The 27,843-nt window shown below is 57.5% G+C and overlaps 2 protein-coding genes across 2 annotated transcripts in view; one reads left to right on the top strand and one right to left on the bottom strand.

The window, feature by feature from the left end:
* Window positions 1-3,568: 3,568 nt before the first annotated feature.
* On the bottom strand, window positions 3,569-24,972 carry LOC147091140 (kinesin-like protein KIF1C). The gene is made up of 12 exons (XM_085977603.1): window positions 24,873-24,972; window positions 23,064-23,203; window positions 22,434-22,642; window positions 22,164-22,243; window positions 21,284-21,359; window positions 19,912-19,991; window positions 17,877-17,971; window positions 15,397-15,480; window positions 14,969-15,149; window positions 13,591-13,663; window positions 7,519-8,124; window positions 3,569-6,364 (listed from the first exon to the last, which is right to left on the bottom strand). Exons 1-12 carry the CDS (start codon window positions 24,929-24,931, stop codon window positions 5,363-5,365), a joined length of 2,685 nt encoding a protein of 894 aa, XP_085833729.1. The 5' UTR covers window positions 24,932-24,972; the 3' UTR covers window positions 3,569-5,362.
* Window positions 24,973-25,178: 206 nt separating this feature from the next.
* paqr9 (progestin and adipoQ receptor family member 9) overlaps window positions 25,179-27,843 on the top strand; it is a 4,839-nt gene continuing 2,174 nt past the window's right edge. Inside the window, exon 1 of the mRNA XM_085977171.1 lies at window positions 25,179-25,213. Within this exon, the coding sequence (XP_085833297.1) occupies window positions 25,179-25,213 (35 nt within the window). The remainder of the gene's footprint in view (window positions 25,214-27,843) is intronic.

Genomic DNA, 27,843 nt, shown 5'->3' with positions numbered 1-27,843 from the left:
CTGAGGGAGCGCCGCACTGTCGGAGGGGCAGTACTGAGGGAGCGCCGCACTGTCGGAGGGGCAGTACTGAGGGAGCGCCGCACTGTCGGAGGGGCGGTACTGAGGGAGCGCCGCACTGTCGGAGGGGCGGTACTGAGGGAGCGCCGCACTGTCGGAGGGGCAGTACTGAGGGAGAGCCGCACTGTCGGAGGGGCGGTACTGAGGGAGAGCCGCACTGTCAGAGGGGCGGTACTGAGGGAGCGCCGCACTGTCGGAGGGGCGGTACTGAGGGAGCGCCACACTGTCGGAGGGGCAGTACTGAGGGAGCGCCGCACTGTCGGAGTTGCAGTACTGAGGGAGCGCCACAGAGGTGCCGTCTTTGTGATGAGACATTAAACCGAGGCCCCTTCTATCCTCTCAGGTGGATGTAAAAGATCCCACAGCCACTGGTTAGAAGAGCAGGGGGAGTTCTCCCCGGTGTCCAGGGGCCAATATTTATCCTTCAACCAACATTATTAAAACAGATGATCTGGTCATTATCAGATTGCTGAGCCCAAATTGGCTGCCGTGTTTCCTACATTACAACAGTGACCACACTTCAAAAAAGTCCTTCACTGGCTGTGAAGCGCTTTGGGGTGTCCTGAGGTGGTGAAAGGCCAGTTCTTTCTGTTGGGAGTGAGAGAGGATGGGGAAAGTGGGGTTGAGCCACGAGCCCCATATTCGGTTCCTGTGACCGCGGGGATAGGGGGCTCGTGTTCCAGATCACGGCCAGGAGCCTGGGTGGGGCGACTGGCCGGTGAACGAGCGGGTCTGTGGGTGGGAACAAAAAATAAATCCAGACAGGCAGGCTTTTTTGTCTTTCAGGCTCCAGTTGAATTTTAATGAAAACCCCTCGACGATCCGTCACTGGTGCAAGGCACGGCAGAAACGGGCGCTCCCCGAATCTGCGCAGACGAGTCGCGTTCAAACCGTTTGCTTCCCCCAAACACTCCCTCCGTCCACAGGTACAAGCGGCCAAAACAATGCAGCTCGCAGAGACAGAATCAACACTCCGCCTGTTAGAGATTATTAAAACATTCAATCGAGAAACACAGAGAGGCGTCGATAATTGGCAGAAAAGGTCAAATCGTGTCAACTACAGAATTAAAAAGTTACATTTTAAAACCCAAATCTGCATGCAAAGTTTCCCCCCCCACAAAAATAATTGAACGTGGAAAGCCAGTGAGGCAGGAAGCTCAGACCCAGACCTTTATCATTAAATCCATCGTCCCCTTTCCACACAACCAGGTTCCTTCTTTCCCAGGCCTCTGTTTGAATGTAGATTGACTGCGCTGCTCTTACTCGGTAGGTGTGGGCTGGGGGCTGCGGGAGGGGGGTCCCAGCAAATCCCAGAGCAAGCCCGCACCACTCGCCCCCCATCTCTCAGCCAGGCTGATCAGTACTCCTTGAACTCTCCCCTCTCGCTCCTCAGAAACCTCCAATCTCCGCCTGACACTCCTTCCGGTCCGAAAGTTAAGACTCATCGCACCCTCTCCTCTCTCAACGCATACCCTCGCTCCTCCCTCCCCTCCCTCGGCTCCTCCCTCCCCTCCCTCGCTCCTCCCTCCCCTCCCTCCCTCACTCCTCCCTCGCTCCCTCCCCTCCCTCCCTCGCTCCTCCCTCGCCTCCCCTCCCTCGGCTCCACCCTCGCGCCTCCTCCCTCCCCTCACTCCTCCCCCCTCCCTCGGCTCCACCCTCGCGCCTCCTCCCTCGCCCCCCCTCACTCCTCCCTCGCGCCTCCTCACCCCCTCCTCGCGCCTCCTCACTCGCGCCCCCTCGGACCTCCTCACTCCTCCCTCGCACCTCCTCACTCCTCGCGCCCCCCCTCCTCAGTATTTTCAATCCCAACCTTGGTGCCCTCGGCCCAGTGTTCCGAGTCGCCTCCTCATCTCTCTGCTCCAAGTGTGCCTCCGCCCAGCTTCACCCTCAACTATAAAATCTGACCTAAAATGTTTTAAAACTCATTTTTCCCCCCCCAGAGGGTTTCTCCCCTCACCAGGATTAACTATTTGATAAGAATAGATTTTAAAGGTTTTATCTGAAAACGCGATTAGCGATGGGCTCCAGCGCCTCCGTCAGTTCATCATGTCTAAAATATTCCAGCTCGGAACCACTCAGCCCCACATTTTACTTCTGCTGAAAGATAACCTTCACTGTCAGAAAATCCCCAACACAGATGGGAAACTTTACACCATATCACAGTGCAAGGGACTCTCACTGGGGTACAGTCCCACAGACACTGACTCTCACTGGGGTACAGTCCCACAGACACTGACTCTCACTGGGGTACAGTTCCGCAGACACTGACTCTCACTGGGGTACAGTTCCGCAGACACTGACTCTCACTGGGGTACAGTTCCACAGACACTGACTCTCACTGGGGTACAGTTCCACAGACACTGACTCTCACTGGGGTACAGTTCCACAGACACTGACTCTCACTGGGGTACAGTTCCACAGGCACTGACTCTCACTGGGGTACAGTTCCACAGGCACTGACTCTCACTGGGGTACAGTTCCACAGACACTGACTCTCACTGGGGTACAGTTCCACACACACTGACTCTCACTGGGGTACAGTTCCACACATACTGACTCTCACTGGGGTACAGTTCCGCAGACACTGACTCTCACTGGGGTACAGTTCCGCAGACACTGACTCTCACTGGGGTACAGTTCCACAGACACTGACTCTCACTGGGGTACAGTTCCACAGACACTGACTCTCACTGGGGTACAGTTCCACAGACACTGACTCTCACTGGGGTACAGTTCCACAGGCACTGACTCTCACTGGGGTACAGTTCCACAGGCACTGACTCTCACTGGGGTACAGTTCCACAGACACTGACTCTCACTGGGGTACAGTTCCACACACACTGACTCTCACTGGGGTACAGTTCCACACACACTGACTCTCACTGGGGTACAGCTCCACAGACACTGACTCTCACTGGGGTACAGTTCCACAGACACTGACTCTCACTGGGGTACAGTTCCACACACACTGACTCTCACTGGGGTACAGTTCCACAGACACTGACTCTCACTGGGGTACAGTTCCACAGACACTGACTCTCACTGGGGTACAGTTCCACAGACACTGACTCTCACTGGGGTACAGTTCCACAGACACTGACTCTCACTGGGGTACAGTTCCACAGACACTGACTCTCACTGGGGTACAGTTCCACAGACACTGACTCTCACTGGCGTACAGTTCCACAGACACTGACTCACACTGGGGTACAGTTCCACAGACACCGACTCTCACTGGGGTACAGTTCCACAGACACTGACTGTGCCTCACCGAGATGAGAGTCTAGACACAGGATAATGAACTGTAGGGGGGGCATCGCAGACCGCGCTCCGATGTCCACACAGAGGTTCCGGAAAGAGGGTCATGGACAGTGACAAGAGACAGGAACCCTGGCTGATTCCACCCCCCCAGGGACCCCTCGGCAGAGTGGGGGTCCAAGCAGGCGGTTGGATAGAAACGTTCGTCTGAACCAAAACAAATCGCACGCTCTCAAGAAATAGTTCCAAAATAAAAGGTTATAGTTTGTGTAATAAATCATTCTAGACCATTCTTAAAGCTGTACTCTCCCCAACTGCACATTTAAATGGGACACCTGAAAAGAATTCATCTTCTTCCCCTTTAACTAACCCTTTGAAAATTATTTATTTCAAACATTTGTAATTCTCGCTCACCTTGAATGTGTTTGGAAACTGCTCCACCTGGTGCCCGTGTTTGGCACTGTCCTGGTGGCTCAATGGCTAAACGGACCGAACCTCACACAGAGCATAATGTGCCTCAGTGCCTCGAGCTCAGGGTTCCTGCTCCCTCGCTCCTCCACTACCCTCATGGGGCTGGTGAGTAAAGGGCGGGGAAGGAGCCTGGTCTGACGAGGGCTTGTCACCCCCACCATCAGCCCGCTCCTATAGAGAGATTCCAGGACCCTGGCCTCGTCACGGGACACGCAGGAGGGGGTTAAAATTGAAGAGTTAAGATTTCAATCTTTAAAATGTTTTTGTTTCCAAATTTAATAAAAGTGAGATTGTCTTTTTGCCCCTCATGAGAAAGGCAGAATTGCAAATTCTAACCTGGCTCGGAGCAGGAGGACATCCCATCGCCGCTGTCCTCTGCCCTTTGTTAGTGGAACTCATTATAGAATGCACAGGAGGAGGCCACTCGAGCCCACTGTGCCTCTTTGAAAGAGCTCGCCCACGAGTCCCGCAAATATTTTCACCTTCACGTCACACGGCAACCCGTCCCATTTAACCGTCTGTAAACCCAGACTGAGGCAGTAGTAAGGAACCCCTCTCCCCGGTGTAAACTCAACTCACTCCAAGCTGGGCGGAGCCAAGACTGGAATCTGAGCGAGGAGTCCAACCCTCGGTAAACTCTGCCCCCGCCCCGGAGTTCGAGCCCCATAATCCAGGCCGACACTCCAGTGCAGCACTGAGGGAGCGCTGCACTTTCAGAGGAGACGTTAAAACCCCTCAGGTGGACATGAAAGATCCCACGGCCGCTATTGGAAGAAGAGCAGGGGGGAGTTCTCCCCGGTGTCCTGGGACAATATTTATCCTTCAATCAACATCACTAAAAAAAAAACAGATTATCTGGTCATTATCACGTTGCTGTTTGTGGGAGCTTGCTGTGCGCAATTTGGCTGCCGCGTTTCCTACATTACAACAGTGACTACACTTCAAAAAAAAAAGTACTTCCTATGACAGTCTCCCACGACGCTGTGCTGGGTGCCCGTCTGTGATTAGCAGCCTGGTGACGGGCAGTGGATGAGCTGCGAATTCCCTGCACTCAAAACACAAGAGACACAAGCACCATGAAATTCAAAATAAACACACTGCACAACACACAATAAAACAAGTGTCCTAAAATCGAGGAGCCATCTCCCCCGCTTGGATACGAGGCCCAGGCCCATGATCAAGGCCCAAGGCCCAGGCCCATGATGAAGGCCCAGGCCCATGATCAAGGCCCAACGCCCAGACCCATGATGAAGGCCCAGGCCCATGATGAAGGCCCAGGCCCACGATGAAGGCCCAACGCCCAGGCCCATGATGAAGGCCCAGGCCCATGATCAAGGCCCAACGCCCAGGCCCATGATGAAGGCCCAAGGCCCATGATCAAGGCCCAAGGCCCAGGCCCATGATCAAGGCCCAACGCCCAGACCCATGATGAAGGCCCAAGCCCCAGGATTAACTACAACACACATTTCCACATCGCATCACAATCACCCCAGACACCTGTTCCTTCCACGCGCACACACTCGCCCCCCCCCGCCGCAGACTCTGGCTGTGTTCAGTGTCCCCACTTTGTGGTGATTTAGACGGGGGTTTCGCTCCCCTGCAGGTTGGGGGCCGAGTGCTGCCTCCTCATGCGAGGCGGGGTGGTGTACGGGTGGTGTTGGTAGAACCGGTCCTGTCGCTCGGGGGGCTGAAAGTTGGTGAACTCGGCATCGACCGAGTAGCGGTTGTCGCGGTGACGCTGGTAGTTGGGCCGGTGCTGGTGCTGGTAGTTGGGCCGGTGCTGGTGCTGGTGGGGCCAGTGCTGGGGTCGCCGGTGCGGAGAGTGTTCCTGGGGGACGAACGGCCGGTCCCGAGGGTTTGCCGACTGCCGGAAGAACTTGGCCCGGCTCCCGGCCCCGTTATCGAAGGAGTTCCGCCGGTACTGGTGGTTGTCATGGTGATGCCGCTTGCCCTGGTGGCCGTGGTTGAGGTGCTGGTGCGGCGGATTGCCGTAGCCCTGCCAGAACCTCTGGGCTCCGCGCGGCCTCTCCTCATCCCCAGCCTCCCGGCACAGCCCGTCCTCCGCCGGGGTCTCGGCCTGGGCGCCGGGGTCAGAGGGCGTACCGGGGTCGGAGGGCGTGCCGGGGTCGGCGGGCGTGCCGGGGTCGGCGGGCGTGCCGGGGTCGGCGGGTGCGCCAGGGTCAGAGGGCATGGCGAAGGCACTGCCGGGCCCCCAGGAGTAGCGGTGCTGGGGGTTGCTCTTAAAGGGGAAGCGCAGCTTGAAGTCCTGGGGCGGGATGAAGCGGCCAGGCCCGGTGTGTTTCCGCAGCCGCTTGCTGATCTGCTGCTGCTGCAGGTTCTGAAACCGTAGCTGCTCCTGCTGCAGCCACCGCAGCCGTCCCCGCCGGAACGCCGGGTCCTCCTCCATCAGCCGCCCGATCCGCACCGCTTTGGGGGCATTCGTCTCCTGATTGCCCTCCGGCCCCTCCTTCCAGCAGCCGTTCTCCTCCCGCCCCTCGCTACTGACGGGAGAGATCCGTTCCTGGTCCTCCTCCTCCTCCTCCTCTCCGCTGTGTCCCAGCTCAGTCTCACGATCCTCCTGCAACCGGCAAAAGCAGAGTGGTCAGAACCTTGCCCCAATTGCAGGCCCGACCCGGCCCCCCGCGCCGCATGTACGGGAGCTGACACTGAGACACACACGGGCCGTACAGCCCCAGACGGGAGTGAATCGTTCCCATTTACCCGCTGTGTGCTGTACCTGTACAGGAGCTGACACTGAGACACACACGGGCCGTACAGCCCCAGGCGGGAGTGAATCGTTCCCATTTACCCGCTGTGTGCTGTACCTGTACAGGAGCTGACACTGAGACACACACGGGCCGTACAGTACCAGGCGGGAGTGAATCGTTCCCTTTTACCCGCTGTATGCTGTACCTGTACAGGAGCTGACACTGAGACACACACGGACCGTACAGTCCCAGACGGGAGTGAATCGTTCCCTTTTACCCGCTGTGTGCTGTACATGTACAGGAGCTGACACTGAGACACACACGGGCTGTACAGTACCAGGCGGGAGTGAATCGTTCCCTTTTACCCGCTGTGTACTGTACGTGTACGGGAGCTGACACTGAGACACACACGGGCCGTACAGTACCAGGCGGGAGTGAATCGTTCCCTTTTACCCGCTGTATGCTGTACCTGTACAGGAGCTGACACTGAGACACACACGGACCGTACAGTCCCAGACGGGAGTGAATCGTTCCCTTTTACCCGCTGTGTGCTGTACATGTACAGGAGCTGACACTGAGACACACACGGGCTGTACAGTACCAGGCGGGAGTGAATCGTTCCCTTTTACCCGCTGTGTACTGTACGTGTACAGGAGCTGACACTGAGACACACATGGACCGTACAGTCCCAGACGGGAGTGAATCGTTCCCTTTTACCCGCTGTGTACTGTACATGTACAGGAGCTGACACTGAGACACACACAGGCCGTACAGTCCCAGACGGGAGTGAATCGTTCCCTTTTACCCGCTGTGTACTGTACGTGTACAGGAGCTGACACTGAGACACACACGGGCTGTACAGTACCAGGCGGGAGTGAATCGATCCCTTTTACCGTGCTGTACATGTACAGGAGCTGACACTGAAACACACACGGGCCGCACAGTCCCAGACGGGAGTGAATCGTTTGTTGTACACAGCGGGTAAAAGGGAACAGCAGGAAGTTTCGGCGGAGTTGACCTTCACCTGATTAATGGCCGGAATGACTCGCTCCATTTTTAACATTCGGTCTCTCAGGGCTTTGATCTCCTCGTCCTTCATGTTGTTCTGCAGTTTCACCTCCTGCAGTATGTCGGTCAGTTTATCGATGTGCGCACGAAGATCATCCACATCGTGATGGCCCCTCACCTCGCCGTCCTCTCCCCGCTCCTCTCCCACGCCCACCGTGTCCCAAACATCGCGAGCCACCGCCCGCCAGGTGTCCTTCTCGTTGGAATCCCTCTTGCTGTACATGCGGGAGAGCTCCTTCATCTTGACGATGGCGATGGCCTCGATCTCCTGCTTGGAGTGCTTGAAGTCATTGAGCGCCACCTCGTAGCAGATCTCCTTCACTGCTTGCATCTTCAGGTCGGCCATGGTCACCCACTTAGGGTCCTTGGTGATGCGCCGCCGCTGCGGGATCTGGTAGACGCGGATGGGCTCCCGCTTCTTCCCGCTGCTGGGCAGGCCGCACTTCTTCACGATGCTCTGCACCTTATTGGCCGGCAGCTTCTCCCGCAGCGAAGCAATGAGGCGCCAGCTCTCCTCGCACGAGCGCTTGTCCGAGTCGTCACCGCTGTCCGAATCTACGTACTGAACAGCAAACAGGTCCATCAGAACACGAGGAGGCACGGGGGGAGTCCGAGAGCCCCCAACCCACCATAATCAGGGACTCTACCCAGCCGCTGAACCAACAAAGCTCATGTACACTCTCCCCGACCACAGACTTTACCCACCCATTTAATCTCCTCCCACAGCCCATGGACACTCTCCCCTATCACTGACTCTACCCACCCATTTAATCTCCTCCCACAGCCCATGGACACTCTCCCCTATCACTGACTCTACCCACCCATTTAATCTCCTCCCACAGCCCATGGACACTCTCCCCTATCACAGACTCTACCCACCCATTTAATCTCCTCCCACAGCCCATGTACACTCTCCCCTATCACTGACTCTACCCACCCATTTAATCTCCTCCCACAGCCCATGGACACTCTCCCCTATCACGGACTCTACCCACCCATTGAATCTCCTCCCACAGCCCATGGACACTCTCCCCTATCACTGACTCTACCCACCCATTTAATCTCCTCCCACAGCCCATGGACACTCTCCCCTATCACAGACTTTACCCACCCATTTAATCTCCTCCCACAGCCCATGGACACTCTCCCCTATCACTGACTCTACCCACCCATTCAATCTCCTCCCACAGCCCATGGACACTCTCCCCTATCACAGACTTTACCCACCCATTTAATCTCCTCCCACAGCCCATGGACACTCTCCCCTATCACAGACTTTACCCACCCATTTAATCTCCTCCCACAGCCCATGGACACTCTCCCCCAGCACTGACTCTAACCACCCATTTAATCTCCTCCCACAGCCCATGGACACTCTCCCCTATCACAGACTCTACCCACCCATTTAATCTCCTCCCACAGCCCATGGACATTCTCCCCTATCACAGACTCTACCCACCCATTTAATCTCCTCCCACAGCCCATGGACACTCTCCCCTATCACAGACTCTACCCACCCATTTAATCTCCTCCCACAGCCCATGGACACTCTCCCATATCACGGACTCCACCCACCCATTTAATCTCCTCCCACAGCCCATGTACACTCTCTCCTATCATGGACTCGACCCACCCATTCAATCTGTACCCCAGTGAGAGTCAGTGTCTGTGGAACAGTACCCCAGTGAGAGTCAGTGTCTGTGGAACTGTACCCCAGTGAGAGTCAGTGTCTGTGGAACTGTACCCCAGTGAGAGTCAGTGTCTGTGGAACTGTACCCTAGTGAGAGTCAGTGTCTGTGGAACTGTACCCCAGTGAGAGTCAGTGTGTGTGGAACTGTACCCCAGTGAGAGTCAGTGTCTCTGGAACTGTACCCCAGTGAGAGTCAGTGTCCGTGGAACGATACCCCAGTGAGAGTCAGTGTGTGTGGAACTGTACCAGAGTGAGAGTCAGTGTCTGTGGAACTGTACCCCAGTGAGAGTCAGTGTCTGTGGAACAGTACCCCAGTGAGAGTCAGTGTCTGTGGAACTGTACCCCAGTGAGAGTCAGTGTCTGTGGAACTGTACCCCAGTGAGAGTCAGTGTCTGTGGAACTGTACCCTAGTGAGAGTCAGTGTCTGTGGAACTGTACCCCAGTGAGAGTCAGTGTGTGTGGAACTGTACCCCAGTGAGAGTCAGTGTCTGTGGAACTGTACCCCAGTGAGAGTCAGTGTCTGTGGAACTGTACCCCAGTGAGAGTCAGTGTCTGTGGAACTGTACCCCAGTGAGAGTCAGTGTCTGTGGAACTGTACCCCAGTGAGAGTCAGTGTCTGTGGAACTGTACCCCAGTGAGAGTCAGTGTCTGTGGAACTGTACCCCAGTGAGAGTCAGTGTCTGTGGAACTGTACCCCAGTGTGAGTCAGTGTGTGTGGAACTGTACCAGAGTGAGAGTCAGTGTCTGTGGAACTGTACCCCAGTGAGAGTCAGTGTCTGTGGAACTGTACCCCAGTGAGAGTCAGTGTCTGTGGAACTGTACCCCAGTGAGAGTCAGTGTCTGTGGAACTGTACCCCAGTGAGAGTCAGTGTCTGTGGAACTGTACCCCAGTGAGAGTCAGTGTCTGTGGAACTGTACCCCAGTGAGAGTCAGTGTCTGTGGAACAGTACCCCAGTGAGAGTCAGTGTCTGTGGAACTGTACCCCAGTGAGAGTCAGTGTCTGTGGAACTGTACCCCAGTGAGAGTCAGTGTCTGTGGAACTGTACCCTAGTGAGAGTCAGTGTCTGTGGAACTGTACCCCAGTGAGAGTCAGTGTGTGTGGAACTGTACCCCAGTGAGAGTCAGTGTCTCTGGAACTGTACCCCAGTGAGAGTCAGTGTCCGTGGAACTATACCCCAGTGAGAGTCAGTGTGTGTGGAACTGTACCCCAGTGAGAGTCAGTGTCTGTGGAACTGTACCCCAGTGAGAGTCAGTGTCTGTGGAACTGTACCCCAGTGAGAGTCAGTGTCTGTGGAACTGTACCCCAGTGAGAGTCAGTGTCTGTGGAACTGTACCCCAGTGAGAGTCAGTGTCTGTGGAACTGTACCCCAGTGAGAGTCAGTGTCTGTGGAACTGTACCCCAGTGAGAGTCAGTGTCTGTGGAACTGTCCCCCAGTGAGAGTCAATGTCTGTGGAACTGTACCCCAGTGAGAGTCAGTGTCTGTGGAACTGTACCCCAGTGAGAGTCAGTGTCAGTGGAACTGTACCCCAGTGAGAGTCAGTGTCTGTGGAACTGTACCCCAGTGAGAGTCAATGTCTGTGGAACTGTACCCCAGTGAGAGTCAGTGTCTGTGGAACTGTACCCCAGTGAGAGTCAGTGTCTGTGGAACTGTACCCTAGTGAGAGTCAGTGTCTGTGGAACTGTACCCCAGTGAGAGTCAGTGTGTGTGGAACTGTACCCTAGTGAGAGTCAGTGTCTGTGGAACTGTACCCCAGTGAGAGTCAGTGTGTGTGGAACTGTACCGCAGTGAGAGTCAGTGTCTGTGGAACTGTACCCCAGTGAGAGTCAGTGTGTGTGGAACTGTACCCCAGTGAGAGTCAGTGTCTGTGGAACTGTACCCTAGTGAGAGTCAGTGTCTGTGGAACTGTACCCCAGTGAGAGTCAGTGTGTGTGGAACTGTACCCCAGTGAGAGTCAGTGTCTGTGGAACTGTACCCCAGTGAGAGTCAGTGTCTGTGGAACTGTACCCCAGTGAGAGTCAGTGTCTGTGGAACTGTACCCCAGTGAGAGTCAGTGTCTGTGGAACTGTACTCCAGTGAGAGTCAGTGTCTGTGGAACTGTACCCCAGTGAGAGTCAGTGTCTGTGGAACTGTACCCCAGTGAGAGTCAGTGTCTGTGAAACTGTACCCCAGTGAGAGTCAGTGTCTGTGGATCCCTTACCCCAGTGAGAGTCAGTGTCTGTGGATCCCTTACCCCAGTGAGAGTCAGTGTCTGTGAAACCCTTACCCCAGTGAGAGTCAGTGTCTGTGGAACTGTACCCCAGTGAGAGTCAGTGTCTGTGGAACTGTACCCCAGTGAGAGTCAGTGTCTGTGGAACTGTACCCCAGTGAGAGTCAGTGTCTGTGGAACTGTACCCCAGTGAGAGTCAGTGTCTGTGGAACTGTACCCCAGTGAGAGTCAGTGTCTGTGGAACTGTACCCCAGTGAGAGTCAGTGTCTGTGGAACTGTACCCCAGTGAGAGTCAGTGTCTGTGGAACTGTAACCCAGTGAGAGTCAGTGTCTGTGGAACTGTACCCCAGTGAGAGTCAGTGTCTGTGGAACTGTACCCCAGTGAGAGTCAGTGTCTGTGGAGCTGTACCCCAGTGAGAGTCAGTGTCTGTGGAACTGTACCCCAGTGAGAGTCAGTGTCTGTGGAACTGTACCCCAGTGAGAGTCAGTGTCTGTGGAACTGTACCCCAGTGAGAGTCAGTGTCTGTGGAACTGTAACCCAGTGAGAGTCAGTGCCTGTGGAACGGTACCCCAGTGAGAGTCAGTGTCTGTGGAACTGTAACCCAGTGAGAGTCAGTGTCTGTGGAACTGTACCCCAGTGAGAGTCAGTGTCTGTGGAACTGTACCCCAGTGAGAGTCAGTGTCTGAGGAACTGTACCCCAGTGAGAGTCAGTGTATGTGGAACTGTACCCCAGTGAGAGTCTGTGTATGTGGAACTGTACCCCAGTGAGAGTCAGTGTCTGAGGAACTGTACCCCAGTGAGAGTCAGTGTCTGTGGAACTGTACCCCAGTGAGAGTCTGTGTATGTGGAACTGTACCCCAGTGAGAGTCAGTGTCTGAGGAACTGTACCCCAGTGAGAGTCAGTGTCTGAGGAACTGTACCCCAGTGAGAGTCAGTGTCTGTGGAACTGTACCCCAGTGAGAGTCAGTGTCTGTGGAACAGTACCCCAGTGAGAGTCAGTGTCTGTGGAACTGTACCCCAGTGAGAGTCAGTGTCTGTGGAACTGTACCCCAGTGAGAGTCAGTGTCTGAGGAACTGTACCCCAGTGAGAGTCAGTGTGTGTGGAACTGTACCCCAGTGAGAGTCAGTGTCTGTGGAACTGTACCCCAGTGACAGTCAGTGTCTGTGGAACTGTACCCCAGTGAGAGTCAGTGTCTGTGGAACTGTACCCCAGTGAGAGTCAGTGTCTGTGGAACTGTACCCCAGTGAGAGTCAGTGTCTGAGGAACTGTACCCCAGTGACAGTCAGTGTCTGTGGAACTGTACCCCAGTGAGAGTCAGTGTCTGTGGAACTGTACCCCAGTGAGAGTCAGTGTCTGTGGAACTGTACCCCAGTGAGAGTCAGTGTCTGTGGAACTGTACCCCAGTGAGAGTCAGTGTCTGAGGAACTGTACCCCAGTGAGAGTCAGTGTCTGTGGAACTGTACCCCAGTGAGAGTCCGTGTCTGTGGAACTGTACCCCAGTGAGAGTCAGTGTCAGTGGAACTGTACCCCAGTGAGAGTCAGTGTCTGTGGAACTGTACCCCAGTGAGAGTCAGTGTCAGTGGAACTGTACCCCAGTGAGAGTCAGTGTCAGTGGAACTGTACCCCAGTGAGAGTCAGTGTCTGTGGAACTGTACCCCAGTGAGAGTCAGTGTCTGTGGAACTGTACCCCAGTGAGAGTCAGTGTCTGTGGAACTGTACCCCAGTGAGAGTCAGTGTCTGTGGAACTGTACCCCAGTGAGAGTCAGTGTCTGAGGAACTGTACCCCAGTGAGAGTCAGTGTCTGTGGAACTGTACCCCAGTGAGAGTCAGTGTCTGAGGAACTGTACCCCAGTGACAGTCAGTGTCTGTGGAACTGTACCCCAGTGAGAGTCAGTGTGTGTGGAACTGTACCCCAGTGAGAGTCAGTGTCTGTGGAACTGTACCCCAGTGAGAGTCAGTGTCTGTGGAACTGTACCCCAGTGAGAGTCAGTGTCTGTGGAACTGTACCCCAGTGAGAGCCAGTGTCTGTGGAACTGTACCCCAGTGAGAGTCAGTGTCTGTGGAACTGTACCCCAGTGAGAGTCAGTGTCTCCAGGTTGGGGAGAGTGTATTGGGGGTAAACACCTACCAGCCTCGACTGTTCGAGCTGGAGATCGGCTTCCTCCTTCTCCCTCCGGTATTGGTTCTCCAGGTCCTGCAGCCTGTGGGTGCGAACATACAGCCAATCAGTGCGGGCTCCCAGCCCAGAGACCCCGCCCCCAGCCCAGAGCCCCCGCCCCCCGCCCCGGAGCCCCCGCCCCAGAGCCCCCGCCCCCAGCCCAGAGCCCCCGCCCCCAGCCCCCAGCCCAGAGACCCCGCCCCCAGCCCCCAGCCCGGAGCCCCCGCCCCCAGCCCGGAGCCCCCGCCCCCAGCCCAGAGCCCCCGCCCCCAGCCCAGAGCCCCCGCCCCCAGCCCAGAGCCCACGCCCCCAGCCCAGAGCCCACGCCCCCAGCCCAGAGCCCACGCCCCCAGCCCAGAGCCCCCGCCCCCAGCCCAGAGCCCCCGCCCCCAGCCCAGAGCCCCCGCCCCAGCCAAGAGCCCCCAGCCCAGAGCCCACGCCCCCAGCCCAGAGCCCCCGCCCCCAGCCCAGAGCCCACGCCCCCAGCCCAGAGCCCACGCCCCCAGCCCAGAGCCCACGCCCCCAGCCCAGAGCCCCCGCCCCCAGCCCAGAGCCCACGCCCCCAGCCCAGAGCCCACGCCCCCAGCCCAGAGCCCACGCCCCCAGCCCAGAGCCCACGCCCCCAGCCCAGAGCCCACGCCCCCAGCCCAGAGCCCACGCCCCCAGCCCAGAGCCCACGCCCCCAGCCCCGCGCCCGGAGCCCCAGCCCCGCGCCCAGAGCCCCCGCCCTCAGCGACTCACCAAAGGGGAAACGACAGGTTCAACTTTAGGCTGCTGACGAAGGGGCTCCCTGAACCATGAACCCTGACCTTTGACCGTTGATTCCGTCGCAGAGGCAACAGTTTGATAACACCGGCAGAAGGTCAGAGGCCATCGAGTGACCTCTTCTGCAATGACCTGGAGCGTCAGAGCCGAGTGCAGATTGTCCGCTCCACCAACAGGGGTGGCAATAGGCGGCGATGACGGCCTCTCGCTTGCAAAGCAGGTGCAAGGTGTCGGGCGGCACAGCCCGCGGGGGAAGTGTACCGAGCGGTACTGAACCACACTGACCACCAGGGGCTCATCGCTGCTCGGTCAGGTCAAGGGTCTCCTCACCATCGCCGGGCAGCCGCGGCGGGGGGGGGGGGGGGGTGCCAGAGTCAGCCGGGTTCCCAGCCCCTGCTCAGGCGGCGATGCCTTTCACAGTCGAAGTGCCGGCACACATGGATGAATGGGCACCTGGTCAGGCCAGAGATGGGGAGATGGGTCAGGGCGCAATGACATGATGTCTCTCACCCCTCACCCCCAGCACCAGGAGCCCAGGCCCTGCCCTCGCGTGACGCCCCCCCGGCCAGCTGAATGTTCTCACCTTTTCTCCATTTCCAGCTTGATATCGATGCCTTGTTTCTCCAGCAGCTCCTTCTGGGCGAAGCTCCAGTCCACCGTCTCGGCGGGTGCGCCCACGCTCGGCGCCCGCTCGCGCTCCAACCGCGCCTGCTCCGGGTGATTGAATCGGAAGACGTGGCTCTTTCCCATCACCACACGGTTACCTGCCAGGCAAAGGTTTTGAACCCTCAGGTATTGGCCAATCAAGCAGCAAATTCCAATCAACTGGCGCGACTCCGCCAGGTCTGAAACGCGAGCTTTCGCCGCTGCCGCCATTTTCAAACGCGAACTTTGGTTTCTCCATCCGTTATTGGGCTCAAATGGAGGTCCCATCGCCCGTCCATCGGGCCCGAGGAACCAAGACACTGCAACCCACCCCCGCGGCCCAGGCCCCTACTGATACCCACTTACCTTGTCGGAGTACCAAGGGGTCGGTCACTTGCTTTCCATTGACGTAAGTGTCTGCTTCCTCACACGGCTCCAATGTCACGATTACTGCAGCACAAGGAGAGGGGACTCGTTAACCCGCCGATAACCAGAATCACCGCGTTCAACGCGCCGCTCGGTCACCTGGACCCACGGGGAATCCCAGAGCCAGGACTCAACATGGGGACCAGTGTGGAGAGGATTCCCCCCTCTCTGGGGTACAGGTCACACGGGCAACAGCGCCCTCAGTATCGTCCCCAAGTGGGCATTCTCCCATCAGTCAGCCCAGACAGTGAATGCTGACCGGCTATTTTACTGCACCAGCATCACAGCCCACCCCTATCCTGTCCGCCCACAGTCTTTCCAGCAGGGGTCACTGGGCAGTGATCAGGAGCAGGAACCCTGGCTGATTTCCCCTCTCTCTAACCCAGGGGTCACTGGGCAGTGATCAGGAGCAGGAACCCTGGCTGATTTCCCTCTCTCTAACCCAGGGGTCACTGGGCAGTGATCAGGAGCAGGAACCCTGGCTGATTTCCCCTCTCTCTAACCCAGGGGTCACTGGACAGTGATCAGGAGCAGGAACACTGGCTGATTTCCCCTCTCTCTAACCCAGGGGTCACTGGACAGTGATCAGGAGCAGGAACCCTGGCTGATTTCCCCTCTCTCTAACCCAGGGGTCACTGGACAGTGATCAGGAGCAGGAACCCTGGCTGATTTCCCCTCTCTAACCCAGGGGTCACTGGACAGTGATCAGGAGCAGGAACCCTAGCTGATTTCCCCTCTCTCTAACCCAGGGGTCACTGGACAGTGACCAGGAGCAGGAACCCTGGCTGATTTCCCCTCTCTCTAACCCAGGGGTCACTGGACAGTGATCAGGAGCAGGAACCCTGGCTGATTTCCCCTCTCTCTAACCCAGGGGTCACTGGACGGTGATCAGGAGCAGGAACCCTGGCTGATTTCCCCTCTCTCTCTAACCCAGGGGTCACTGGACAGTGATCAGGAGCAGGAACCCTGGCTGATTTCCCCTCTCTCTAACCCAGGGGTCACTGGACAGTGATCAAGAGCAGGAACCCTGGCTGATTTCCCCTCTCTCTAACCCAGGGGTCACTGGACAGTGATCAGGAGCAGGAACCCTGGCTGATTTCCCCTCTCTCTAACCCAGGGGTCACTGGACGGTGATCAGGAGCAGGAACCCTGGCTGATTTCCCCTCTCTCTAACCCAGGGGTCACTGGACAGTGATCAGGAGCAGGAGCCCTGGCTGATTTCCTCTCTCTCTAACCCAGGGTCACTGGACAGTGATCAGGAGCAGGAACCCTGGCTGATTTCCTCTCTCTCTAACCCCGGGGTCACTGGGCAGTGATCAGGAGCAGGAACCCTGGCTGATTTCCCCTCTCTCTAACCCAGGGGTCACTGGACAGTGATCAGGAGCAGGAACCCTGGCTGATTTCCCCCCCTCTCTCTAACCCAGGGGTCACTGGGCAGTGATCAGGAGCAGGAACCCTGGCTGATTTCCTCTCTCTCTAACCCCGGGGTCACTGGGCAGTGATCAGGAGCAGGAACCCTGGCTGATTTCCTCTCTCTCTAACCCCGGGGTCACTGGGCAGTGATCAGGAGCAGGAACCCTGGCTGATTTCCCCTCTCTCTAACCCAGGGGTCACTGGACAGTGATCAGGAGCAGGAACCCTGGCTGATTTCCCCTCTCTCTAACCCAGGGGTCACTGGGCAGTGATCAGGAGCAGGAACCCTGGCTGATTTCCCCTCTCTCTAACCCAGGGGTCACTGGACAGTGATCAGGAGCAGGAACCCTGGCTGATTTCCTCTCTCTCTAACCCCGGGGTCACTGGGCAGTGATCAGGAGCAGGAACCCTGGCTGATTTCCCCTCTCTCTAACCCAGGGGTCACTGGACAGTGATCAAGAGCAGGAACCCTGGCTGATTTCCCCTCTCTCTAACCCAGGGGTCACTGGACAGTGATCAAGAGCAGGAACCCTGGCTGATTTCCCCTCTCTCTAACCCAGGGATCACTGGACAGTGATCAGGAGCAGGAACCCTGCTTCAGGGGGATCGACAGTCACCACGTCGGCACATTCCAGCGACGTTCACAGTCAAGGTTCTACCGCTGATGCCCATCGATTCTCCGATTCACAGCCTCCCAAGGTGGGATTGGAACTCTCAATCTCCGGGCTGCTCAACCAGGACCAGAATCACTGGGCTATGGTACCCATTCCTGGTCCGTGTGGGTGACACTCAGAGCTCAGCTCGGGCCCCCCCTCTAGACCGGAGCCAGACAAGTGGGTGAAGGGGCTGCAGGATTTACAAACAAGGCAGAAGGTGCCGGACGCGCGGGGCAGGTTGACATTGGCGGGGGGGGGGGGGGGGGGGGAAAAGAGTAGATCCGGCAGTGGAAGCGGAGCGCCACACCGCCCTCGGCCTGGCCCTCTGGCGTGTCCATCGCCGGCCCTTACCTTCTCCAGTCTCGCTGGTCTCACTGCGGAACAAGCAGTGCTCATCCTTGATGAAGTGTCCGCTCAGTTTAATGTCCACCACGGCCTGTCCAACCCTGGGAACACAACGAGAAACAGAAAAGGTCAGACTCGCGGCCAATGGGAACGACCTCCACACACTGACTCTCACTGGGGGACAGTTCCACAGACACTGACTCTCACTGGGGTACAGTTCCACAGACACTGACTCTCACTGGGGTACAGTTCCACGGACACTGACTCTCACTGGGGTACAGTTCCACAGACACTGACTCTCACTGGGGTACAGTTCCACAGACACTGACTCTCACTGGGGTACAGTTCCACAGACACTGACTCTCACTGGGGTACAGTTCCACAGACACTGACTCTCACTGGGGTAAGGGTTCCACAGACACTGACTCTCACTGGGGTAAGGGTTCCACAGACACTGACTCTCACTGGGGTACAGTTCCACAGACACTGACTCTCACTGGGGTAAAGTTCCACAGACACTGACTCTCACTGGGGTACAGTTCCACAGACACTGACTCTCACTGGGGTACAGTTCCACAGACAGTGACTCTCACTGGGGTGCAGTTCCACAGACTCTGACTGGGGTACAGTTCCACAGACACAGACTCTCACTGGGGTACAGTTCCACAGACACTGACTCTCACTGGGGTATAGTTCCACAGACACTGACCCTCACTGGGGTATAGTTCCACAGACACTGGCCCTCACTGGGGTACAGTTCCACACACACTGACACTCACTGGGGTACAGTTCCACAGACACTGACTCTCACTGGGGTACAGTTCCACAGACACTGACTCTCACTGGGGTACAGTTCCACAGACACTGACTCTCACTGGGGTACAGTTCCACAGACACTGACTCTCACTGGGGTACAGTTCCACAGACACTGACTCTCACTGGGGTACAGTTCCACAGACACTGACTCTCACTGGGGTACAGTTCCACAGACACTGACTCTCACTGGGGTACAGTTCCACAGACACTGACTCTCACTGGGGTACAGTTCCACAGACACTGACTCTCACTGGGGTACAGTTCCACACACACTGACTCTCACTGGGGTACAGTTCCACACACACTGACTCTCACTGGGGTACAGTTCCACAGACACTGACTCTCACTGGGGTACAGTTCCACAGACACTGACTCTCACTGGGGGACAGTTCCACAGACACTGACTCTCACTGGGGTACAGTTCCACACACACTGACGCTCACTGGGGTACAGTTCCACAGACACTGACTCTCACTGGGGTACAGTTCCACAGACACTGACTCTCACTGGGGTACAGTTCCACAGACACTGACTCTCACTGGGGTACAGTTCCACAGACACTGACTCTCACTGGGGGACAGTTCCACACACACTGACTCTCACTGGGGTACAGTTCCACACACACTGACTCTCACTGGGGTACAGTTCCACAGACACTGACTCTCACTGGGGTACAGTTCCACAGACACTGACTCTCACTGGGGTACAGTTCCACAGACACTGACTCCCACTGGGGTACAGTTCCACAGACACTGACTCTCACTGGGGTACAGTTCCACAGACACTGACTCTCACTGGGGTACAGTTCCACAGACACTGACTCTCACTGGGGTACAGTTCCACAGACACTGACTCTCACTGGGGTACTGTTCCACAGACACTGACACTCACTGGGGTACAGTTCCACAGACACTGACTCTCACTGGGGTACAGTTCCACACACACTGACTCTCACTGGGGGACAGTTCCACAGACACTGACACTCACTGGGGTACAGTTCCACAGGCACTGACTCTCACTGGGGTACAGTTCCACACACACTGACTCTCACTGGGGTACAGTTCCACAGACACTGACTCTCACTGGGGTACAGTTCCACAGGCACTGACTCTCACTGGGGTACAGTTCCACAGACACTGACCCTCACTGGGGGACAGTTCCACAGACACTGTCTCTCACTGGGGTACAGTTCCACAGACTATTCTCCATTTGGTTCAGGACTTGCCTTGTGATTCCATCCTTGATGTAATAGAGCAGGCATTCTGACATCAGGGGATCCTCATTTAAATTCACCAGGTGTGGGGTCTGTAATGAGAAACGAGGTTAGAGCGGGGCAGTGAGAGAGTCAACCATAAACACACACCCCCACAGCCCACCCACCGAGATCAGCCACTCCGTCCACACTGACCCCGAGACCAGCCCCTCCGGCCACACTGACCCCGAGACCAGCCCCTCCGGCCACAGTGACCCCGAGACCAGCCCCTCCGGCCACAGTGACCCTGAGAGCAGCCCCTCCGGCCACAGTGACCCCGAGATCAGCCCCTCCGTCCACAGTGACCCCGAGATCAGCCCCTCCGTCCACAGTGACCCCGAGACCAGCCCCTCCAGCCACACTGACCCCGAGATCAGCCCCTCCGGCCACAGTGACCCCGAGACCAGCCCCTCCGGCCACAGTGACCCTGAGAGCAGCCCCTCCGGCCACAGTGACCCCGAGACCAGCCCCTCCGGCCACAGTGACCCTGAGAGCAGCCCCTCCGGCCACAGTGACCCCGAGATCAGCCCCTCCGTCCACAGTGACCCCGAGATCAGCCCCTCCGTCCACAGTGACCCCGAGACCAGCCCCTCCAGCCACACTGACCCCGAGATCAGCCCCTCCGTCCACAGTGACCCTGAGAGCAGCCCCTCCGTCCACAGTGACCCCGAGATCAGCCCCTCCGTCCACAGTGACCCCGAGACCAGCCCCTCCGGCCACAGTGACCCCGAGATCAGCCCCTCCGTCCACAGTGACCCCGAGACCAGCCCCTCCGGCCACAGTGACCCCGAGATCAGCCCCTCCGTCCACAGTGACCCTGAGAGCAGCCCCTCCGGCCACACTGACCCCGAGACCAGCCCCTCCGGCCACAGTGACCCCGAGATCAGCCCCTCCGTCCACAGTGACCCCAAGACCAGCCCCTCTGGCCACACTGACCCCGAGAGCAGCCCCTCCGGCCACAGTGACCCCGAGACCAACCCCTCTGGCCACACTGACCCCGAGATCAGCCCCTCCTCGGCCACAGTGACCCCGAGACCAGCCCCTCCGGCCACAGTGACCCCGAGACCAGCCCCTCCGGCCACAGTGACCCCGAGAGCAGCCCCTCCGTTCACAGTGACCCCAAGATAAGCCCCTCCGGCCACAGTGACCCCGAGACCAGCCCCTCCGGCCACAGTGACCCCGAGACCAGCCCCTCCCCCGACCCCCAAGACCAGCTCCTCCCCCCGGCACTGGCCCCAGTAATTTTGAATAATTCTGCGACCTGTATCCCTGACTGGGAAGAGTGGGGGCCTCCTCTCTCCACCCAGGGGTCAGGGGCTGCAGGTCAGGGGTCACCTGAACTGACCTTTTTAGGAGAGAAAACGCCAACAGTTCCACCATCTTCCCTGGTGGCCACGCCCATCTCCGCCAACAGAGCCTCCCTGAAAACACAAGCACAGACCCAGTGACCCAGTGACACCACACCGATCCCCCCACCCAGGTCCCTCCCTGCTCCCCGTCTCATCCCTATCTCACCTCCCCGCCCGGACTGACCCACGACCTCACCTTCCCACCCGGACTGACCCCCGACCTCACCTACCCGCCCGGACTGACCCCCGACCTCACCTCCCCGCCCGGACTGACCCCCGACCTCACCACCCCATCCAGACTGACCCCCGACCTCACCGACCTGCCCGGACTGACCCCCGACCTCACCTACCTGCCCGGACTGACCCCTGACCTCACCACCCCGCCTGGACTGACCCCCGACCTCACCACCCTGCCCGGACTGACCCCCGACCTCACCAGCCCGCCCAGACTGACCACCCCGACCTCACCTCCCCGCCCGGACTGACCCCTGACCTCACCACCCCATCCAGACTGACCCCCGACCTCACCACCCCGCCCGGACTGACCCCCGACCTCACCAGCCCGCCCAGACTGACCCCCCCGACCTCACCTCCCCGCCCGGACTGACCCCTGACCTCACCACCCCATCCAGACTGACCCCCGACCTCACCACCCCGCCCAGACTGACCCCTGACCTCACCAGCCCGCCCAGACTGACCCCCCCGACCTCACCTCCCCGCCCGGACTGACACCCGACCTCACCTCCCCATCCTGACCCCCGAACTCACCTCCCCATCCTGACCTTCGACCTCTCCTCCCCATCCTGACCCCCGACCTCACCTCCCCATCCTGACTCCCGACCTCACCACCCTGCCCGAACTGACCCCCGACCTCACCTCTCCATCCGGATTGCCTCCGTTTTACGCAGTTTCTCCTCCCAAGTTTCATTCAGTTCCTCAATGATTTTCTCGGTTTCCTGCATTCAGACCGGGAGAGTCGCAATTAATGAGGAGACACTTCCTGCCGCTACAGCGGGGGGTGAGCGAGCGAGCGAGCGAGCGAGCTGGGGGTGAGCGAGCGAGCGAGCGGGGGGTCAGCGAGCGAGCGGGGGGTGAGCGAGCGAGCGAGCGAGCGGGGGATGCGAGGAGAGTCGATCCTGATCTCACCTGCAGGCGGTCCATCGCCTCCTCGCTGGACAGGGCCTGCCCATTGAGCTGCTCAGGGTAGGGCTGAGCTTCACTGTCCTCCCCAGACGGGCAGCAGCCAGCCTCCTGAACCGTGCTGGAGTTCGAGACCAATGGGAAATGGTCAGCCCCGTCAACCAACAAGGGCCCAGTACTGGGCTGGATGTTGTTATTCTCTTCAAACTTAATACCTGCAAGCGGGGGGGGGGGGGGGGAGAAAGAAATCAAAAAGTAAGAGATGGTGAAGGAGACGAAGAATCAAACAGCGATCAAGGAAAGAAAATGGGAGGAAAAGAAATTGAACCAGTAAATATTCAAATACATCCACCTGCACACAACTCATCAAACTATAAACAGTGCAGGTACAGCACAGGGTTAGATACAGAGTAAAGCTCCCTCTACAGTGTCCCATCAAACACTCCCAGGGCAGGTACAGCACGGGTTAGATACAGAGTAAAGCTCCCTCTACACTGTCCCATCAAACACTCCCAGGGCAGGTACAGCACGGGTTAGATACAGAGTAAAGCTCCCTCTACACTGTCCCATCAAACACTCCCAGGGCAGGTACAGCACAGGTTAGATACAGAGTAAAGCTCCCTCTATGATGCTTACTGTCCACAATGCCGAGTCCCTGTGTGCAGAGCAGCTGTCGGAGTCTGGCCACCTCCTCCTTCAGCTCGCGGATCAGCCTGGCGTTGGGATCCTCGTTGATCACCGCATTACATTTGATCTGTTTGGCCCGGTCTGCGTATCTGAATCAGAAGCACTGCAGGTTCAAGAAATGTCAATCGTTCTCGCTCCCGACCTGACGTGACGCGCACCCACTGAGACAGACGCACCCCCCCCCACCCCGAGACAGACACGGCCCCACCACCCCCGCTCCCGAGACAGACGCGCCCCCCCAACCCAAGACAGACACGCCCCCCCAACCCAAGACAGACACGCCCCCCACCCCCCCCAAGACAGACCTGCCCCCCAAGACAGGCGCACCCCCCCACCCCGAGACAGACTCGCCCCCCCAACCGCAACCCCCCCCCGAGACAGCCTCGCCCCCCACCCACCCCCGAGATAGACCCGCCCCCGAGACAGACCTGCCCCCCAGCCCCCCCGAGACAGACGTGCCCCCCCCACCCTCCGCCCCCGAGACAGACACGCCCCCCCACCCGAGACAGACACGCCCCCTGCCCCCAGAGACAGACCCCCCCACCCCCGAGACAGACGCGCGCCCCCACCGCCCCCCCCCCCCGAGACAGACGCGCCCCATCCCTCGAGACAGATGCGCCCCCCCACAGGCCGAGAAAGATGTGCCCCCCCCACCGCCCGAGACAGACTCGCCCCCCCCACCCCAGAGACAGACGCGCCCCCCCACCCCGAGGCAGAGGCGCCCCCCCCACCCCGAGGCAGACGCGCCCCCCCCACCCCGAGGCAGACGCGCCCCCCCACCCCGAGACAGACGCGCCTCCCCACCCCCCCCGAGAGACGCGCTCCCCCGCCCCCGAGACAGACGCGCCCCCGAGACAGACGCGCCCCCCCCGCCCCCAGAGACAGACGCGCCCCCGAGACAAACACGCCCCCCCACCCCCAGAGACAGACGCGCCCCCCCGCCCCCAGAGACAGACGCGCCCCCCCGCCCCCAGAGACAGACGCGCCCCCGAGACAAACACGCCCCCCCCGCCCCCAGAGACAGACGCGCCCCCCCGCCCCAGAGACAGACGCGCCCCCCCGCCCCCAGAGACAGACGCGCCCCCCCACCCCCCCCGAGACAGACGCGCCCCCCCGCCCCCAGAGACAGACGCGCCCCCCCACCCCCCCGAGACAGACGCGCCCCCCGCCCCCAGAGACAGACGCGCCCCCCCGTCCCCAGAGACAGACGCGCCCCCCCACCCCCCGAGACAGACGCGCCCCCCCGCCCCAGAGACAGACGCGCCCCCCCGCCCCCAGAGACAGACGCGCCCCCCCGCCCCCAGAGACAGACGCGCCCCCCCACCCCCCCGAGACAGACGCGCCCCCCCGCCCCCAGAGACAGACGCGCCCCCCCACCCCCCCGAGACAAACCCCCCCCCACCCCCCAGAGACGGACGCGCCCCCCCGCCCCCAGAGACAGACGCGCCCCCCCGCCCCCAGAGACAGACGCGCCCCCCCACCCCCCCGAGCCAGACGCGCCCCCCCCCACCCCCGGGACCCCTCTGCTGGGGGAGACGAGGAGCTGTGTGGAGACCAACGTTCCCCGTCAGCTGCGCTTTGATCTGTGCGGCCTGTTTCTTTTAGTGCGGGGTCCCTTTAAATTTCCGCGCACTTCGCGCTGTTTACAACAGAGAAGCCGGCGAGCGGACCGCGCGGGACCTTTCTCCATCACTGCGTGGCCGTGAAGCGGAGAGGGAGCGTTGTTCGAGGCTCTGGGCTGCGATAACGGGCAGGTACCTGAGTGTGCTGAGAGTTTCCTCGTAGTTGATGTCGGCGGGGCTGAGCGCCGCGATCATGGCCGTCCGCGAATTGCCCCCTGAACGGGAGACGAGAGATTAGATTACATTCAAGCCGGTGTGAGTGTCACATTTTAAACTGGGCCCTGGGTAAATTCCACCCGTCCCGACACCGGGCACTCCGGAGCCAGGAAACACGTGCCTGTCCCAGTGTGGGGTGAGGGGTGTCAGACTGCCCGTGTTTGGGCCAACCTCGGACAGGTAGAACCCTCCCCCCAGAGGTACTTTCATTGCCATCGCCCAGACAATGAGACAGAGCCAGTCTCGCACCTGCAGGTTCCAGTACAGCGACTGGGCCCCGAGCCCCGAACACTCCTGATGGGGTCTCCCCGCAGGTCCCACCTGGGCAGTGGGAGGTGAAGAGACCGAGGGTCTCGTGTGAGTCTGGAACACAGGCGCGGGACAGGAGTCAGGGCTCGATCACAGCACCGACGCCCCCCCCCTCCCCCCGCATCACCTTGGACTTCAGCCGTGTCCATTCGGTCCAGACCGCCTCCGCCCTATTTATAAGAACATAAGAAACAGGAGCAGGAGTAGGCCAATCGGCCCCTCGAGCCTGCTCCGCCATTCAATAAGATCATGGCTGATCTGATCCTAACCGCCAATCCACTATCACAGAACCATCTCCTGAATCTAACAGAATTAGACACACAAAATAGGAGCAGGATCAGGCTACATGGCCCCTGGGCCCGCTCCGCTACCCACAGGGCCATGACCGATCCGAACCTAGACTCATGTCCAAATTCCTGCCCGCTCCCCGTAACCCTTAATTCCCTTTACTTCTAGGAAACTGTCTATTTCTGTTTTAAATTTATGTAATGATGTAGCTTCTACAGCCTTTTGGGGCAGCATATTCCATGGACCTACCACCCTCTGAGTGAAGTCGTTCCTCCTCATCTCAGTTTTGAAAGAGCAGCCCCTTATTCTAAGACTATGCCCCCTAGTTCTAGTTTCACCCATCATCGGGAACATCCTCCCCGCATCCACCCGATCCAACCCCTTCACAATCTTATATGTTTCAATAAGATCGCCTCTCATTCTTCTGAACTCCAATGAGTAGAGTCCCAATCTACTCAACCTCTCCTCATATGTCCATCCCCTCATCCCCGGGATTAACCGAGTGAACCTTCTTTGTACTGACTCGAGAGCAAGTATGTCCTTTCTTAAGCATGGACACCAAAACTGTATGCAGTATTCCAGGTGCGGTCTCACCAATACCTTGTACAACTGAAGCAATACCTCCCTATTTTTATATTCTATCCCCCTAGCAATGAAAGCCAACATTCCATCGGCCTTCTTAATCACTTGCTGCACCTGCATACTAACCTTTTGAGTTTCGTGCACCAGGACCCCCAGATCCCTTTGTACTTCAGTACTTTCCAGTTTCTTGCCATTAAGATAATAACTTGCTCTACGATTTTTCCTGCCAAAGTGCATAACCTCACACTTTCCAGTATTGTATTCCATCTGCCAAATCTCTGCCCACTTACTTAGCCTGTCTATGTCCCCTTGCAGGTTTTTTATGTCCTCCTCACTCACTACTTTCCCTCCCCATCTTAGTATCATCTGCAAACTTTGATATGTTACACTCGGTCCTCTCCTCCAAATCGTTAATATAGAATGTAAAGAGTTGGGGACCCAGCACTGACCCCTGCGGAACACCACTAGTTACTGATTGCCAGTCTGAGAATGAACCATTTATCCCAACTCTCTGCCTTCTGTTAGATAGCCAATCCTCTCTCCATGCCAGAATATTACCCCCAATCCTGTGATTTTTTATCTTAAGCAATAATCTTTTGTGTGGCACCTTGTCAAATGCCTTTTGGAAGTCTAAATACACTACGTCCACTGGTTCCCCTTTATCCACCCTACATGTTACTTCCTCAAAGAACTCCAGCAAATTTGTCAAACATGACTTCCCCTTCATAAAACCATGCTGACTTTGTCCTATTAAATTATGATTATCCAAATGTCCTGTTACTGTCTCCTTAACAATGGACTCCAAAATTTTACCTACCACAGATGTTAGGCTAACCAGTCTATAGTTTCCAGCCTTCTGTCTACTGCCCTTTTTAAATAAGGGTGTTACATTAGCAGTTTTCCAGTCTGCCGGGACCTTTGCTGAGTCCAGGGAGTTTTGGAAAATTATTACTAATGCATCCACAATCCCTACCGCCACTTCCCTCGAGACCCTAGGATGTAAGCCATCAGGTCCAGGGGATTTATCCGCCTTGAGTCCCATTATTTTACCGAGTACCACTTCCTTAGTGATTTTGATCGTGTTTAGCTCCTCCCCCCCCTTTAGCCCCCTGTTTGTCCAGTGTTGGGATATTCTTAGTGTCTTCTACTGTAAAGACTGATACAAAATATTCATTCAGTGTTTTTGCCATTTCCATATTTCCCACCATTAATTTCCCGGTCTCATCCTCTAAGGGACCAACATTTACTTTAGCCACCCTTTTTCTTTTTATATAACTATAAAAACTCTTACTATCTGTTTTTATATTTTTTGCTAATTTACTTTCATAATCTATCTTCCCTTTCTTAATCAATCTTTTTGTTATTTTTTGCTGTCTTTTAAAGTTTTCCCAATCCTCTATCCTCCCACTAGATTTGGCTACCTTATATGCCCTTGTTTTTAGTCGAATACTATCCTTAATTTCTTTACTTAGCCACGGATGGCTGTCTTTTCTTTTACACCCTTTTCTTCTCAGTGGAATATATATTTTTTGGAAGTTGTAAAATAACTCCTTAAATGTACACCACTGATCATGTATCGTCTTACCCTTTAATCTATTTTCCCAATCCACTCTACTCAATTCCGCTCTCCTACCTTCATAGTCTCCTTTATTCAAGCTTAGCACGCTTGTTTGAGATCCAACCTTTCTCACCCTCTAATTGAATATGGAATT

The sequence above is a fragment of the Somniosus microcephalus genome, unplaced genomic scaffold (assembly GCF_052327205.1).
Source record: "Somniosus microcephalus isolate GS21.2 unplaced genomic scaffold, FLI_Smic_1.0 unresolved_chr4, whole genome shotgun sequence".
Taxonomy (NCBI): Eukaryota; Metazoa; Chordata; class Chondrichthyes; order Squaliformes; family Somniosidae; genus Somniosus; species Somniosus microcephalus.
Note: the sequence above shows the minus strand (reverse complement) of the source record. Positions and strands in the feature narration are given on the sequence as shown.

Excerpts from the sequence above, each read along its gene's own strand:
- LOC147091140 (XM_085977603.1), bottom strand. The coding sequence starts at position 24,931 with ATGATCGCGGCGCTCAGCCCCGCCGACATCAACTACGAGGAAACTCTC. Across the intron at positions 17,972-19,911 it reads ATCAAGGATGGAATCACAAG|GGTTGGACAGGCCGTGGTGG; the intron begins GCAAGTCCTGAA and ends TTGTGTTCCCAG. Across the intron at positions 8,125-13,590 it reads AGCTCGAACAGTCGAGGCTG|TACGTAGATTCGGACAGCGG; the intron begins GTAGGTGTTTAC and ends TTTGCTGTTCAG.